Source organism: Hipposideros armiger, unplaced genomic scaffold (genome assembly GCF_001890085.2).
Source record: "Hipposideros armiger isolate ML-2016 unplaced genomic scaffold, ASM189008v1 scaffold_49, whole genome shotgun sequence".
In the NCBI taxonomy this organism is placed as follows: domain Eukaryota; kingdom Metazoa; phylum Chordata; class Mammalia; order Chiroptera; family Hipposideridae; genus Hipposideros; species Hipposideros armiger.
The window spans coordinates 557,713-573,420 of NW_017731399.1; the positions used below are offsets into that span (position 1 = coordinate 557,713).

The window sequence follows — 15,708 nt, forward strand, 5'->3', positions numbered from 1 at the left end:
CACTAAGCCTTCTGAGACTTGGGGAGCACTTTGGGGTTGCCCATGGCTATAGGCAGTAAAGAGCATCTTGTCTGGGGATGTTTATTAAAATCTTAATTTCAGGGTACCAGTTAACCTTGAGACCCAGGCTATCTCCACCTCAATCAATCTGAAAAAGGAGCGTGAGAATGAGGACAATCCCCAGAGCCTCTTTAGATGTGTGGCCTCCTGTACCTTGGGATCTTCTTTACTCCAAACACAAGGGGAGTTGCAGGGCCAGACATGTGTGTGGGGTTCCCCACTCAAGGGAGAAGCGGCTTGCTGCATAGAGTTCCTCTATTTGTGCACAATATTTTGAAGCAAAATGAAATGATTGCCACTTGGAATGGAATTCATTTTATTCAAATACCACCACCAAATAGCAAGATTTATGGCCCATATTTCTGGGAAGGTGCTCAGCAGCCGTCAGATGCCTGTCTGTGTTCTTACTCCCGCGGGACAGCCTGCAGGTATAGTCATAGCTTAACTGTAAGAATATATGACAAAGGCAATGGAGAGTGTTGTTTATAAATTATTTTCTGACTCCGTTTATGAAGTTTATGAAGGATGAGACTATAGTTGGGGTGGATGGCGGCAGAACGCAATATCAATGGCAAAAGCGCCCTCACCAGACATTTTAAAGATCTTGGAACACAGCTCTTCCCCTGAGAGAGAGACCAGTATCAACTGATCCATCAATACACTTTAACTCAGTGTCTCTTCTGGGCAAATCATCATGTTAGGAGATATGGAGGAAATCACCAAAAATTTCCAACATAGACCAGGAGCTCTCATTTTAGTTGAAAAGATAAGACATTCTTGCAGATAAAGTTTAGAGCTCAGAAGAGAGAGAGGAGGAAAAGGAAGCTAACACTATCCAATCTCCTGCCAGGACTAAGGCAATTAATTACATTATCCCATTTGCTCATCATCACCGCAAGGTAACATCTTCATCCCATTCTATACATGAGAACACTGAGAGAGAAGTTAAGTGACTTGCTCAAGGTCCCACAGCCAACAAGTGGCAGTAAGGTGTTTGTTCTTAGTCTGCTTCATTCTTATGGGGCTTGGGGCTGGAATGGAAGTTTGAGGAACTACTAGCTTGAGATCTGAAGCTTTAATGCCCTTTTCTGTTGACAAACAAATAAATAATTGCTCTTATCCATTTGCATTTCCATGGCCAGATATCCATCTCTTTCCTGGGCTGAATACTTCCTTTCCCCACTGATATCTTCCTACATTCATTTAGCTTCTCTCTCTCCCTCTCCCTCTCCTTCTCCCTCCCATCACACACACAAAAATTCAGACACACACCTTCCCACCACACACCCATATGTAAAATAAAATTAGAAATACTGCCAGACTCTCAAGGTATTTAGGGAACAATCTTCAACCAATACAGCCCAAACCAAGTCCTCCAGGCTCCTCCTCCCTCTCAAGCCAGGGTGAGAGGCAGGCAGAGCTTGTGAAATGGGCCCTGACAGCAATGATATTGACACAAAGCAGCTCTGAAGGAAAGAAGGCCACTTATGTTTCCCTGTGCCTGCCCTGTGGCCGCTGGAACTCACAGGGCTACCAGGTTCTCAGAGGCCAACACCTGGCAAAGCTGTTCTTTTGCTTATATATAGGACCCTTTCAGAACACAGAAAGGTTTCCTGGACCCCTTTTTATTTTGACGCACACTGATAAAATACAGAGAAAACAGTATCTGATGATTCAAAAATACAGGCTGAGCTGATAAGCATATGGCCCTCATTTTAAGGGATTGCTCTTATTTTAATCAACCAATTGAGAAAACAATAAACAATTATTTATTGGTTATGTTTGCCTTCACCCAGGGGAGTGGAACAGTGCAGGTGGGTGGGCCAGGACAGCCCAGGAAACAGAGGTAGTGATGGTGGCACCAGTATTCCTGCAGTGTTTCTAAAGCTCACTCTGCTTCCCCCACGGCTACCCCCATTTGATGCACACTGGCCACGTGTCCCCACCCTCGGTGCCCCTCAGTACCCACCTCAGAATAGCGAAGGAGGGAAGTGGAAGGCAATAGGAACAGGGGGATGGGAGCAGGACTCCAAGCAGATGCTTCTGGTTCAAGCTCTGTGTCTGGACAAGCCCCTCTGTTGTCCTCCCGTGTCCAAAATCAGAGCTCCCCCTGGGTATCAGGGTGATGTTGAGTTGTGTAGAGGCTGGGGAGCAGGTGCACTAGTTCAAACCCAGGCTCTGCCACTCACCCGTTGTGTGACCTTGGGCATGTGACTTGGCTTCTCTGTGCCTCAATCTCATACACTGGGGATCATAGAGCTTCTGATGAAAGGATTAGCAAAGCTGTCCTATGCTAAGGGCCTAGCACAGTGCCTGGTGCTAAGGGCCCAATACATAGCATCAGTAATTATGAACTATTATGCAAATAGTGCTTACCATGGGCAGGCCCTGTTTAAGGACTTTACATATAATCCTCACATCTCTGTTTTACAGATGAGGAAATTGGAATCTGAAGATCACGCAGTAGTGAATGGTGGATATTCAGATCTGGGCAGACAGGCTCCAGAGTCGGGCTCTCACCCACTCTGTGACAATGACGCTGATCTTCATGGGTGTTGCCCCTGGCAGGCTTAGTTCTCAAGCCCCTAGACTTCTCTCTGTCCCAGAGTGGAGAGCAGGGAGGGTTGTCAGCCACATTGGGGAGGGGCGGAGTGGATGATGGCTAGAGCAGGACTGAATCCAGATCCCAGCTGGAACCGGTGGCTGAAGTCAGGCAGGGCGCTTCAGCGGGCTCGGGGAGAACGAGAGGAAGGGTGGGGGCACGCGCACGTTGCTGAGAGGGGTGGCCAGAGCGCCGCCCCCAGGAGGGGAGGGAGGGATGGCGGGGCTGGGGGTTACCCAGCTGCCATCCCTGCCGCTTCCTGGGCCCCACTCGCTGGCGCCCAAGTGGGAGGACCGCAGCTGCCCGCTCCCTCCGCCCCACGCCCCCGCTACCTGCCCAGTCCCCGAAGCAAATCGTGAGGAGACTGCGAGCCAGCCGGGCCGAGCCCACAACTTTGCAGCCTCGGGGAGGGCGAGAGCCAGCGTCCAGGGCTCCCCTTGTCGGCGACAAGAGCTCGGTGAGTGCATTTCCCCACCCCTCTGCGGCGGTGAGGCGGCGGCAGCGGCGGCGGCGCGGGGGTCGGCTTCCCCGGCGTCAGGGAGGCGGTGGCCGACAAGCCGGCGGCCGCCCGCGCTGCCTGCCTCTCTGGGGCTCCGGCTGTGCCGCCCTCCGCGGTGGGCGAGGCCGGCGCAGTGCTGAACCGACAGCTCCCCCGCGCCCCCGGGCAGTCTTCGCGGTGCCCTCTCCAGCTTAGGGCTCCGGCAGCGGCCGCCCGCTGAGCGCCCTACACTCCCCCGGCCCCAGTTCTTCGTCCTGCAGGCGCCGCGGCGCATCTGGAGGCTGCTCCCGCGCCCCCCTGGCGACTAGCATGGGGAAGACACTTGCTTTGCCCGAGCCCGAGGCCGAAGGCTCTCTCTGGGGTGGGCAGGCCGCCGCAGCCCCCGAGAGTGCATGGCCAGGAGCAGTGCCGAGCCCCCAGCGACCACCCCTCTGGCGTGCCCTGTGCTGGGCCCCTGCCGCGGAGAGAGGCCCGCGCTCCCCACGGCGGCCACGGGTCCCCGGGGGGCACTGACACCTGCAGAGGGTACTCCAAGGTGATCAGTCGGCTGTTCAGACGGGACAGCCCGGACGGAGGCCTCCTGGCATTTGCGCATCCTGGGCGCGGCAGCCTTCCCAGAACTTTTCTGGCTTCTCTGGCTCCCCGACTCCTTAGCCCCTGGAAAAGTTCTCAGGCGCCCGAAATCTCATTTTGCGGTGGCCTCCGAGGCTGGGCAGGAACCTGGGCTGTGGGGGGCAGGGTGGAGTGGGGATGCAGTGGGGGCTGCGCTTGGCGGCAGGGGTCGGTCCGCGGAAAGGCTTGCCAAGCATCTACTCCTGCACCCAGAGCGGGCCTGTTGGTACCGAAAGGGTTTCGGCGCAATCGGGATTGTTTGGGTTTCTCGCTCCAGGAGGGCGGGATGTGGGAGCGAATGGGGGGACTTTAATTTCGTCGCCTTAAATGAAAAACGCTCTTTGCAAAGAAATAGCCAAGGTGCCAGCGTCGAAGAGGTGGGCTGACCAGGACCGGCTGACACAGGTATTCTGGCTGCGCCCCCACCCCCACCCCCACCCCACCCGGTGCCTGAGCGCGTGTGCGAATGTATCGATCGTTTTAACTGATTTTTTTAAAAGCCAGGTAGCAGCGGCTGCGTGTGTGTACACAGATATACACAGAGACACCCAGGCGCACACAGATTACACGTACAGAGTCACACACAAGGAATCCCCCCCACACACACACACACACATGTCACGGACCCACAAGCACACATCCCTCCAAAGAGCCTCAGGCTAACGGTGAGGTTCCAGAGTATTGCCCAAGATGGGGCGGGGGTGGGGGGGCAGGGAGCGGAGAAAGGGATAGTGAAGCAGGACTTCCAGGAGGTAATTTCTCTCTGCTCCCACTCTAAATCCTTACCTTTCTCCTCCTTGGGGCTCTGAAAGAGAAATCCCTAACCTGGGCTCGTGTCCACGGCCTTAAAGGAGCGGAGCCCTAGCTCCCCGCCCCCCATACCCTACAGACTGTGAACAAGTCCCAACCTCGTTCTCCTGGTGCCTGACCCCAGGGCGCCAGGGCGCCAAGGTCTCTCAAAAACCAATAGAGAGGGCACCAGGACAAAAATCCTGGCTCCCAGAGGCCTTCGCTGTCTCGGGGTCTCAAGCCTGTTTGGGCCCGGGTTAGGGAGGAGAGGAGGGGCGATCGAAGGACAGGGGTCGGGAGAGCATGGATTTGCGAGGAGCGGCACCAACAGCGCTGGAGGAGCACCCTAGGGCGCCCCCTGGACACCACAGTAAGTCTTCCTCTCGCCCTGGGCCCCGCAGGAATGTAATGGAGGATGCTGGCCCTGAGGCTGCTTAACGTGGTGGCCCCCGCCTACTTCCTGTGCATCTCCCTGGTGACCTTCGTGCTGCAGCTGTTCCTCTTCCTGCCCAGCATGCGCGAGGACCCCGCAGCCACCCCGCTCTTCTCGCCCGCGTTGCTCCACGGAGCACTCTTCCTGTTCCTCTCAACCAACGCCCTGGGCAATTACGTCCTGGTCATCCAGAACTCCCCCGACGACCTGGACGCCTGTCAGGGGACTTCGGCCAGGAAGGCTCCATGTCCCCCATCCAGCACCCATTTCTGCCGAGTGTGCTCCAGAGTCACCCTGAGGCACGACCATCACTGTTTCTTCACCGGCAACTGCATTGGCAGCAGGAACATGCGCAACTTCGTCCTGTTCTGCCTCTACACCTCCCTTGCCTGCCTCTACTCCATGGTGGCTGGCGTGGCCTACATCTCTGCAGTCCTTTCCATCTCCTTCTCCCACCCCCTGGCCTTCCTCACGCTCCTTCCCACCTCCATCAGCCAGTTCTTCTCTGGTGAGTGGGCCTTGGCAGGCAGGTTCAGCCCTACACAAAGAACCCCCATCACCAGCCCCAAACTTGCCAGCTTTAGCAAATAAAAATACAGGATGCCCAATTAAAGTATAATTTCAGATATACAATGCATAACTTTTTAGTATAAATATTTCCTAAATTTTGCATGAGACATATAAAAAAAAGTGTGCTGTTATTGATCTGAAATTCAGATTAACTGGACATGCTGTATTTTATCTGGCAACCTCTCTCCCCACCCCCATCCTCGTTCGTCTTCTCCTCCTTGCTCCTAACTGTCCGTTTGCACATAGAATTGTGGCGATCCAGGCAATGTACCAACTCTGTGCCAGGCAGGGCTGGGTGCTGGTCATCCCTCCATGCAGCCTGGGAGGTACACCCATGCTATGACCTTCCTCTGCCTGGACCACAGTCCTATTCACAGATTTCCCCCAAGAACTCTGCCCTCCAAAGGTCTTGCCAACCAACCACAGTAAGGCTGACAGGTTGCCAGGCCAGCCCCAGCAAGAAGCTAAGCTCTTGCCTTCCTGCCCACAATGTTTGACTCCTACCAGGCGATTCTCCAGCCTGCAGATGGCTCAGAGTAGGGGCCACGTTGGTTGGAGACAAAGCCTTGTGTAACGGCTCCATCTTCACACCACAGGACTGGTGTGGGATTGAGCCTCCAGGATGCTCTTATATCTGCAGGAGCCAAGCATGTGGGCTTTCACAGTGGTGCTCAGCTGTGTGTAGTGTGCCCCAAGAACAGCTCCCTGATACCTGGCCCAGAGGAACCTTGTACCTCATGGCAGTTCTTACCGCTTTACCTGGACTTGAAATTTGCCCCTACCTCATATCCTTCCACTGCATCCCTACCCTGGCCTTTGATTCTGACGGACTTGGTTCTTACAATTTAGCATGTACACATGTATGTATGGGATGTCATCTCCATTTCTCCAATGAAGAAACTGAGGCTCAGATGGGATTAAACATCTTTCCCAGGATCTTACTAGTACTGCATAGCAGCCCCTGGTCCGCCCCCCACTGCAGCACAGGGAATATAGCATGCTTCCTTACCCACTACCTTTCAGGGACAAAGAAAGACAAAGTGCAGCTTCTTTCGCTGAGAACCCAAGATTGTCTTGATGTTCCTGGGCTGGACATTCATAAAAATTCTGCTCTGCTCTGTGGGGAGCCATCATTTCAGTCTTTGTCGGGGCTGCAGCCTGGTCCTACACAGGTGTAGAACTATTGTGCCATTTGGCAATGGGGACGCAGAGGCCCAGGAAGGATCCAGCTATGGGGATTGTCTTGAGGGCTGGTGGCTGAGCTGGGCCCAGAACTCAGAGCTCTTGGGCCTTCTGGATCCTGGTGCTGGCATAGGAAGCTTCTGGAACTGAAATCACCAGGATGGGGGAGGGTAGGTGGGCGGGCTAGAGGGTGGAGTGTGAGCACAGGCAGGTGGAGCGATGAGGAGAGCCACAGAGCCTGATGACGCTTTCTTTTCCAAGTAGTTGCATCACATAAAAATGGATGGTTACAAAGGGAGGCTCTTGAAATAGTTTAATTTGAGGTAAGGCCTGGGTTGAGGCCTGTCCATATGTGCTAGGTTTAGGAGACAGGAAAGAAAGGAAGAGGGACCTATTTCATTGATCTGATGGGTGAACAGAGCCAGTAAGTGCCTACCTTGGGGCCCAGGTCCCTGTTCCAGCAGAAGGATGAGTTGCACCATCTTTTATCTCATCACCATACACACCAGGACAAGGAGGCCGAGATTTCGAATCTCCAACTCCCATCTCATCTTTCTCCATTGCCAACCTTTCATCGTTCCCCTTGCCAGTCCTTCTCTCCCCTCTCCCACACATACACCTCACCTCTTCAGCTTACCCCTCCTTATCTCTTCCTCCCCTATTCTCAACCCAAGCAGCTGAGAGCACACTCTCTCTCATCTACTCAGGAGGACAGGAGAACGGGAGGTAGTAAGAAGGCCCAAGTTGTTTAATAGATTGAGCTATTATTCTCCAACTGTGGTACTTGTTGTCCCCAGTAGTGGTACTGCCCTTGAGTTAGATCGGCCACCAGAGCATGGGATGGCTGAGAGTGTGGGCCCTGTGAGCTAGAAGTGGAAGGGGTCTTCTGATGGCTGCTGACGAGGTAAGAGGCTGGCCAGGTAGATTTTAGAAGCTGTCTTTTCTTTTGGCTTCGTGGGACCAGTATATGTTGTATCACCTTTCGGAGCCCCATTTTTCTCATCTAGCAAATGAAGATGATGCCATCTGGCCTGTGTCATGGCATTTTGATAAGCACATCAGCCTGGTGGGTGCCACCAGAAAGTCCAATAGAAGGGAAAAGGGATTAATGTTTGCTGAGCACCTATTGTGTGCTACTTGCTGTGCAGGCCTTATGTCATCCACTCCTCTTGACATGTCTGTGAGGTAGGTATTATCATATCCATTTTAATGGCTGACCAAATAGTCAGCATGATTAAGTTGCTTTGAAGCCACACAGCAAATATGATTCCAACCCAAGATTTTGACTCAGGGTTGCTAGCCTCCAGAGCTCAAATTCCTTCCGCTATACCACACTTCCTCTCTGAAGCTGTTTCTTGATGAATGAGCCACTTTGGGAGGGAGGGAGCTTCTTGTCCCTGGATGTATATTAAAGATGACAGGTGATGATCTGTCAAAGGTGTTATAGACGCTTGGTGGGAAGTAGGGATGGAGAGATTGAATGGTGTGACCATTCAGGCCCTTTAGGAAAACTGTGATTTTCTAAAAGAAGCAGAAATATTATGAAATAGTTCAGAGGAGCTGAGGCAGCCAGGTTAGGCAACTTCAAACACTTCAAACACCCCAGAATAGCCTTTTGTAGCTGCCACAAGGGGGCAGGAGAAGGCCATAAGGTCTTTTCTGCATGCCTTGATTTAGTACCAGAAAAAAAAAAGCCCATGGAAAACAGCTTCCGTCAGCCCAGGCCTCTCCCTGCAGCTGAGTTGCAAGGTAGGCCCTCACTTGACAGCTCTGATGTTCTCACATCCCAGCTCAAGGGTCATCTTTGCCTGTCAGCATTCCCAGAGCCCAGAGGGAACCATGGTCCCTGGATCTTTCCTCCTGCACATGGCTTCCTGAGCTAACCTGTGCTGACAGGAAGAAGTGGGTCAGAAGGATGGTACAGCCCAATGTGAGCCTGTCCTGCTGCTGCCCCCAGCCAGCTGGGGGGCTGCTCAAAATGCCAGCTGGAGAGAGCGTTCCATCCCCTGGGCAGCTGGACTTATTTGTCTCTAACTTTGCAAAGAGAAACCTGCTAGCAAAGCTCCTAGGGTTGGGGGCAAGAGGAAGCTGCTAATGAGCAAACCCAAATCGAGATATCCTCCTAGCGGCTGAGTCCACCACTGCTCAGACTGGACACATTTTAAAAGCTTAACCTTCAGGGGTCTGGAAATTGGAGCCTGGGGAGACCAGGGAAGAGGTGGGCTGTGGCCAGGGGAAGCTGGAGAAGGGAGGAATATGGTTGAGATTTGCAGAGGTCAAGTAAGGTGGGGTTTCTAGAGCAGGTACCCTCGTCTCACTGGAGGAGGTGGCGATGGGCTTACCCTGCAGGGAGAGAGGGCCTGAGGATGGTTTTTGAGTTTTCTCCTGGCTGCTGGGCAGGTCAAAGTAGGTGTCTCTACCATGGCCACCCAAGTTGCAGTCCAGCCAGGCCTGCAAGCCCTGGGAAGGAGGAGAAAGCATGATGGTCTAAGGAATTAAAGTTGAGCCCTTTTTGGATAAAGCCTCCTCATTTGTGAATGACTCTCAGCAGGGAGCACTGCACTAAGGGTGAACCAGAAAGCTGGCCACTTCACACACAATTTTCTCGAGTCATGCAACCTTATGGAATCATCATCATTATATCCATTTTACAGATGAGCAAACTGCAACTCAGAGAGGTTAAGAAACTTGTGCAAGACCACAGAGCTGGGAGATTCAAACTTAGCATGGACTGACCCCCCCCCCAACTCTAAAGTAGAGTGTGAGATCTCTTAATGGAATTTAAAAACCAGTAATAGAGAGGGCTGGTAAACCCCTCTAGGGGTTTACAGGAGGTCCTGCCCAAAGCAGCGTGCTTGACTAATGACCTTGGTGCCTCTTCCAGCCTTAGCAAGCTTTGACTGACAGGACAGCTCTGACTGCGTGTTCTGGTGGCCACAATGTCCTCTTGTTAACATTAATGACTGAATTATTCTCTAAGTCGGCACTTTGCACTGCCCTGGGAGCTCGTGACTTCTTCTTGATGACTAGGCCCTGTCCTCCATCATGCTGTCACTTTCCTGAATCCTCCCAGTCAATGCTCCCAGCTCCACAGGGAGAAGGTGCTTCAGTCTAGACAGCTGCCCAGGCGCCAGCTTCTCCTCTAGGATCCTCAGCTCACCTCTCTCTCCTCCTGAGAAAAATCCCTTCTCCTAGTTTCCAGATCAGAACGAGAAGGCAGAGAGAGAGACCGGTATCTCAGGGCTCAGGAAATGTTCGTGTCTAGGCACTGCTCAGAGAAGCTTCCTTCCCTTCTCCCCCACATCCCCTGTTCTCCCCTCGCTCCAGGAGACATCAGCACTAAGAAAAAGTTATGGCCACTAGCTTATCCTTCCTCGCCCTCGCTGCAGCGCTGAGGTTGCTACAAAATGTAGCTTCAATCTCATTAATCTCCCTCCCTTCCTCGCGGAAAGCGCCTGCGGTGTTTGCAGTTCCATACGTGGCCTGGGTGTAAAGCGATTCTGGTGTTTCCCCGCCCCCTGCAGGAGCTGTCCTCGGTTCTGAAATGTTCGTCATCCTCATGCTCTACCTCTGGTTTGCCGTTGGCCTGGCCTGCGCTGGCTTCTGCTGCCATCAGCTTCTGTTGATCCTCCGTGGGCAGACCCGCCACCAGGTGCGGAAGGGGGTGTCCGTGAGGGCTCGGCCCTGGCGCAAGAACTTACAAGAAGTGTTTGGGAAAAGGTGGCTGCTGGGTCTGTTTGTCCCCATGTTCAATGTTGGAGGTGAGAGCTCCAAGCAGCAGGACAAGTAACAGAAGTCATCATTTCTGTGTGTGTGTGTGTGTGTGTGTGTGTGTGTGTGTCCTGGCTCCCCCTGAACATAAGACCACTGCACCCTTGTCTCCATCCATGACCCACTACAATCTCGGGCTGGTAAGGTCCTAGCAGCCACCCCTGGTTCTGTGACACATAGAGAACAGCTTTGGCTGGTGGATCATGACAAGGAGGAAAAATGGCAACCCAGGCATCGCTACACTCCCCACGGGCTAGAAAGGTGGCTGCTGTTAGGAGGTCTCTGCTTGTATTTCTTCTCCTTGGGGTCCCTACTTTGCCTCTGCCTAGCTTGTTCACTCTCCACCACGTCTCATGTCATCCCTGCCATCTGCTAGAGCTCCCCCTGGAAGCCCCATGCTGGAAATAGGGAGTAGATTCTTGCTGCTGGTATGATGCTCCCTGGGACCTGGAGGCTGTAAAAAAATGTTTAAAATTACCATGTCAACTGCTAGGGAGGTTGGGAAAGGAGGGGGGTGTGTCCTTGTCCCCTCTGTGAAGTTAGGGGCAGTGGGAGGGAAAAAGAACTCAATAGCTTGCTGTCCATCCATCCGCTCCAAGTTGCAAGGCCCTTTCTTTGGAACACGGCAGCCAATGGTCTGGGATTTCCAGCTGCTGTCCCCTGTCCAGCCTGCCCCAGTTGGCCACCCCAGCCCAGTCCAGGATCTGGCTGGATGCTTCCTTTCCTTGGCAGTCTTCCAGCCTTTCCCCTTGTCTCCAGCCTCCAGGTCTTTGCTAGATGCTGGGAAGGCAAGGAGAAGAGAAAAATAAAGGAGCAATACTGATAAATGAGAGAGGCATGTGCCTGCATAACCACATAACAGGGGTGTGTGTGTGTGTGTGTGTGTGTGTGTGTGTGTGTGTGTGTGTGTGAGAGAGAGAGAGAGAGAGAGAGAGAGAGAGAGGAAAAATACTTAGGGGAGGGAAGGAAAGAGGGTCACACAGAATTTGGGGTGCTGGGATATTTGGGGAGTGAGAATGAGAAAGGCACATGGGTTCATTTCTGCCCTATATAAAGGACTGGCAGCTAAAACTGTTCAATGTTTGAATGTCTACCTGGGGAGTTACTGAGTGCCCTCAAACTGGAGGTATTCCAGCAGGGACTAAGCAGTCATCTAGCAGGCATGCTGTGGAAAGAATCTCTGCACAGGGTCAGGGAAGGGAAAATTCCTTCCTGCCCCCAAGATTCTAGTGTCCTCTTCATGATTATCAGGTCCAGAGGCAAGATTTGTAGAGATGCCTGTGAGTTACTTGCTTTCATGGAGGGTGGGCTGGGCATGGGGGGTCTGAAAATCACGACATAAAACTTCAGGACTCTACCCAGCCACCAAGGAAAGAGTCTCTAGAGAGACAGGACTGGGTATTAATGCTAGTTGAGGTGGTCGGCATTTGAAGACAGGGAGATTGAGCAGTTTCAGGGGCGGTGGGACAGTGTTGGGGAGAGCACAGCTAGAAGGTCATGCTCAACTATGAAGGGTGAGATGGGCAGAGTTGAGGCTGTGGAATGAGGGAGACCAGAATATAGGGGTGCGATTGCCAGACCAGCCCCGCTTATCTGACTGTCTCTGAATGGGGGCACTGCTGTGTGTTCTGGGACCCAGAGGACCAGACCCCTGAGGCATATGAGGGATTGGGTGCAACACAAGTGCCCTCTCCTGACTGGGTCCTGAAGCCAGCCTGCCATCCATGCAGGCAACAGGGCTGAAGCCCACACTCTACAATGTCCAGCTGGTGGCCACAGCGACCTCAACTGCTGCCACACAACTCCCTGAGCTCTTGAGCAGAATTTGGAAGGCCTTTACCTTGGTGCAGCCTTCACGCCCCCTAGAGGGCTAATGTAGTAATGGCTCCACCTGCTCCTACTTCTCCCTCTCATGCTCCTTCATTCGTGTATGCTACATAGATTTATTGGTTGAAAACTATGTGCCCTTTCAGGCACTGGTATACAATGGTGAACAAGACAATGAGATTCCTGCCATCAGGGACATCTAGTCACTGCCCCACAAACCAACTTCCACCCCTAAAAAAATGGTCACTCTGCCACCTTGGTGGTCAGCAGGGCAGGCTACTTAGAGAGGAAGGATGTGGCAGACAGGGCTGAAGGAGACCCCAGGCTGCCTGGACGGAGGAGTCATTGGGGGCATCCTCACTCCCAGTTCTGGCCACATGTAGGTCGGGAGCGTGGAAGAGGAGGGGGAAAGACCCTGGGTGACCCAGGCCTTGGCTATCTCCTGACCCCAAAGCTCAAGCTTGGAAGCCAGTCTGGCCAATCTCAGCCTCCTGGAGATTTAGCACTGGGAGGCTGGACACTGGGGCGGGGAGCCAAATGGGAACCTGCAGGGGGTCAACTCCTGGCAGACTGGTTAATGAGGGGTAACCATGGGAAGATTGCCATGCGTGGGACTTGAGTAGCCCTTGTACACATGGCCCTGTATTGTCAATAAAGGCCATCAATAAAATATGTGGTTTTAAATTGGATTTGCTGTGATTGTATGGGCACTGTGGTTGGTAGCAGGGCTGGCATGCACTGATGCAGTCATGCTAGCTGTTAAAATATTTAAGGTAAGTATCAAAAATACTTCTCTTCAAGTAGGTCATCACCTTTGTCTAGACTGCTCCTGCCCCAGCTGGTCCTGATCCTCCGCTGGGACCCCTAGCTCATCTGGTAATCCAGCAACTGAAAGGGCATCTGTGTGAGACCCCCTGCTCCAGTATTTCAGCCAGTGTCCATTGTGATTGGTCAGGGTTGTGCTGTGTGGTGGGTAAATGTGTGGATATCACCCCTGGTTGGTAGCAGGTCTACAGCGATGGGATTTGTGGACACATGGGACCAGGGATGGACCTGCGAACTCTCTCCCTTCTCCCACTTCTTTCCATGTCAGAGGACAGGTGGGGAGAAAATGAAGAGTGTAATCCACCAGCTCCTCCATCACAGTCAGCGATGACCACCCCTGAGGATCAGACAGGGCCCCCTGCCCTCTCAGTCCCTACAACACCTGGAGACCTTAGGCTGCCAGGCCCTGGGGACAGCTAGGAGGGGGTTGAGCCCTGCAGGGAATGTCCCCTGAGCAGGTGAATGGGAATGGCCTCTGATGCATCCTAAATATGTGCAGGCCTGGAAAATCAGCTGCAAAATGCTGATTCTACTCAGGCCGTTGAAGAGGCTTTAGCTTAAACCAGTGTTGTACGTGAGTCTGCATCCCCGGAACACATGCCAACGGGCAGCAGCCCCCAGATATGCAGGAGCAGGCAGGGAGGAGATGAACGGAGCTGTGGCAAATCCCCTAATGCTTAGCTAATGCTTGCACATTCTAGAGCACGGGCTGTCTACACTCCACAGGGCAGACACACCTGCTTTGTTCACCATTGTATCCTGGATACAAAGGCACATAGTAGGTGTTCAATAAATACTGACACGAATGAGTGCACAGATTTTGTGTGCATTTTCTCACTCCACATCTCTTATTCCCCTGATATGCCCAGCACTGTGCTCTGTACATTGCGGGGCTAGAAGGTGGATGAGACAACTCTGTCCTCAAGGGGCTCACATCCTGGGAGAGGTTACTGAGAGAGCTCAGAGAAGAGCATATCCAGCTTCATTCGTGCAAGGGCCTGGAAGGATGGTTGAGATCTCAGCAGGTGAAGATGGACAGGGAGGGCTTTCCAGGGGGAAGGAACAGGTCTGGAGCCTTGGAGTGATCACAGAACAGTGAGCATAGGGGACACCAAGAAAAGGCAAGAGGGAGTTAAGGCTGAACTGGAACCTGAGCAGTAGGGCTTTGAATGCCGAGCTAAGAGGTCAGGAGTGAATTTGACGGGCAGTAGGGAACCATTGAAGATTGTGTGCAAGGGACCTATATGATTAGAGCTAGATTTCAGAAAGTGAAGCCTTAGCAGGTAGACTGGAAGTGGGAGGGACCCAATAAGAGGCATTTGCTATGATCTGAGTGAGACAGAACAAGGGTCTGGGTGGGAATACCGGCTGCGGGGTGGTCAGGAGGGGCTGGTATCAAAGCCACTTCACAGACATGGATTGTGACTGGAGGGGTGCTGGGGAGAGGGCCCAAAGTGATCCTGAAGGTTGTGACAGAGGGATCAGGGTGACCTCAAAGGATAGGCCATCATGAGCACTGGGGTGGGGGGAAGACCATGACTCTGGGGTTCGGGGCCACCTACAGCTCTCTCCTCTGTCATTGGCCCATTGGTTGGCAATTGATGGCATCTTTCTAAAGTAACCACTGTACAGCCTTGTGAGAGGAGGGGGTTCAGGGCAATCTGCAGGTGGTATTTGCAGCACAACTCTCTGACCCCTAAATCTGAGGGGGACCATCTGCCTGTGGAAATATATGTCATGAGTCCTCTGGCCCACACAGCCCGTGTTAGACGTAGGGACACACTTGGCTTCCCAGTGCCTCAATTTTCCCATCTGGAAAGTGGGCACTCTTATTTGGTCTATGCCCTAGTTAGGCAAAATATGAACTGCCTCACTCCAGGGTTCAGGAGCCAAAGGAGCTTTCAGAAGAGGATGAATTCAAGGGGACCTGAACCACATCCCCCTCCGCCACAATGAGGAAGCCAGACCTTAGGTCCCAGGGGCCGCCTTTTAGAGAGTCTTTTTCCCTAAGGATATGGTTGTCCCTGTCGTTCTATGCATGTGGTCCTCCGAGTGCCCTGGCCCCTCTCTGTACCTGGTGTCCTTCACTGGCCCGATTGCTCCCCTGCTCCCCTTCCCGCCCACCTCTGGGCATGCTCTCAGGGATGCTTGGGAAGCAGCCCCTCCTGTCCTAGAGAAAAGGAGAGGATGGGCAGAAAGCAAGGATGCCTTCTTCTGCCCTGTGTGAGACGTTTTAGAGGTGAGGCAGAACCGTGGACCTGGTTACCAGCCAGGGTGAGCCTGCTGGTGGAGCAGGGGATGCCTGGGGTAGCTCGGCTGCCTTGACATTGGCCTCTGCCCTCACTGCTCTCTCTGTGGGTGGTGCTGGCCCAGCTCCTGTGTTCATTCCTCAAACATTCATTGATGCCGACTTGATGCCAGGCATGATGCCAAGAACCAGGAATGCAAAGATGAAGGAGGCCCATTACCTGACCTCAGGGAGCTCATGGGGGACAAGGACCAATTGCAGACGGTTGTGGTTCAGTGGCTGATGGCAGG

The 15,708-nt window shown here is 53.2% G+C and overlaps 1 protein-coding gene across 3 annotated transcripts; it reads left to right on the forward strand.

The window, feature by feature from the left end:
• The first annotated feature begins 2,831 nt into the window (after nt 1–2,831).
• ZDHHC22 (zDHHC palmitoyltransferase 22) lies at nt 2,832–13,015 on the forward strand. Of its 3 annotated transcripts, XM_019640312.1 has the most exons (4): nt 2,832–3,119; nt 4,123–4,178; nt 4,964–5,503; nt 10,272–13,015. In XM_019640312.1, exons 3-4 carry the CDS (start codon nt 4,978–4,980, stop codon nt 10,535–10,537), a joined length of 792 nt encoding a protein of 263 aa, XP_019495857.1. In that variant the 5' UTR covers nt 2,832–3,119; nt 4,123–4,178; nt 4,964–4,977; the 3' UTR covers nt 10,538–13,015. The 3 variants fall into 3 exon arrangements, with proteins under 3 accessions (XP_019495857.1, XP_019495855.1, XP_019495858.1); XM_019640310.1 differs by lacking the exon at nt 4,123–4,178 and having other exon boundaries at nt 2,833–3,119; XM_019640313.1 differs by lacking the exons at nt 2,832–3,119; nt 4,123–4,178 and having other exon boundaries at nt 4,210–5,503.
• Nucleotides 13,016–15,708: the final 2,693 nt, after the last annotated feature.

Excerpts from the sequence above, each read along its gene's own strand:
- ZDHHC22 (XM_019640312.1), top strand. The coding sequence starts at position 4,978 with ATGCTGGCCCTGAGGCTGCTTAACGTGGTGGCCCCCGCCTACTTCCTG. Across the intron at positions 5,504-10,271 it reads CATCAGCCAGTTCTTCTCTG|GAGCTGTCCTCGGTTCTGAA; the intron begins GTGAGTGGGCCT and ends CGCCCCCTGCAG.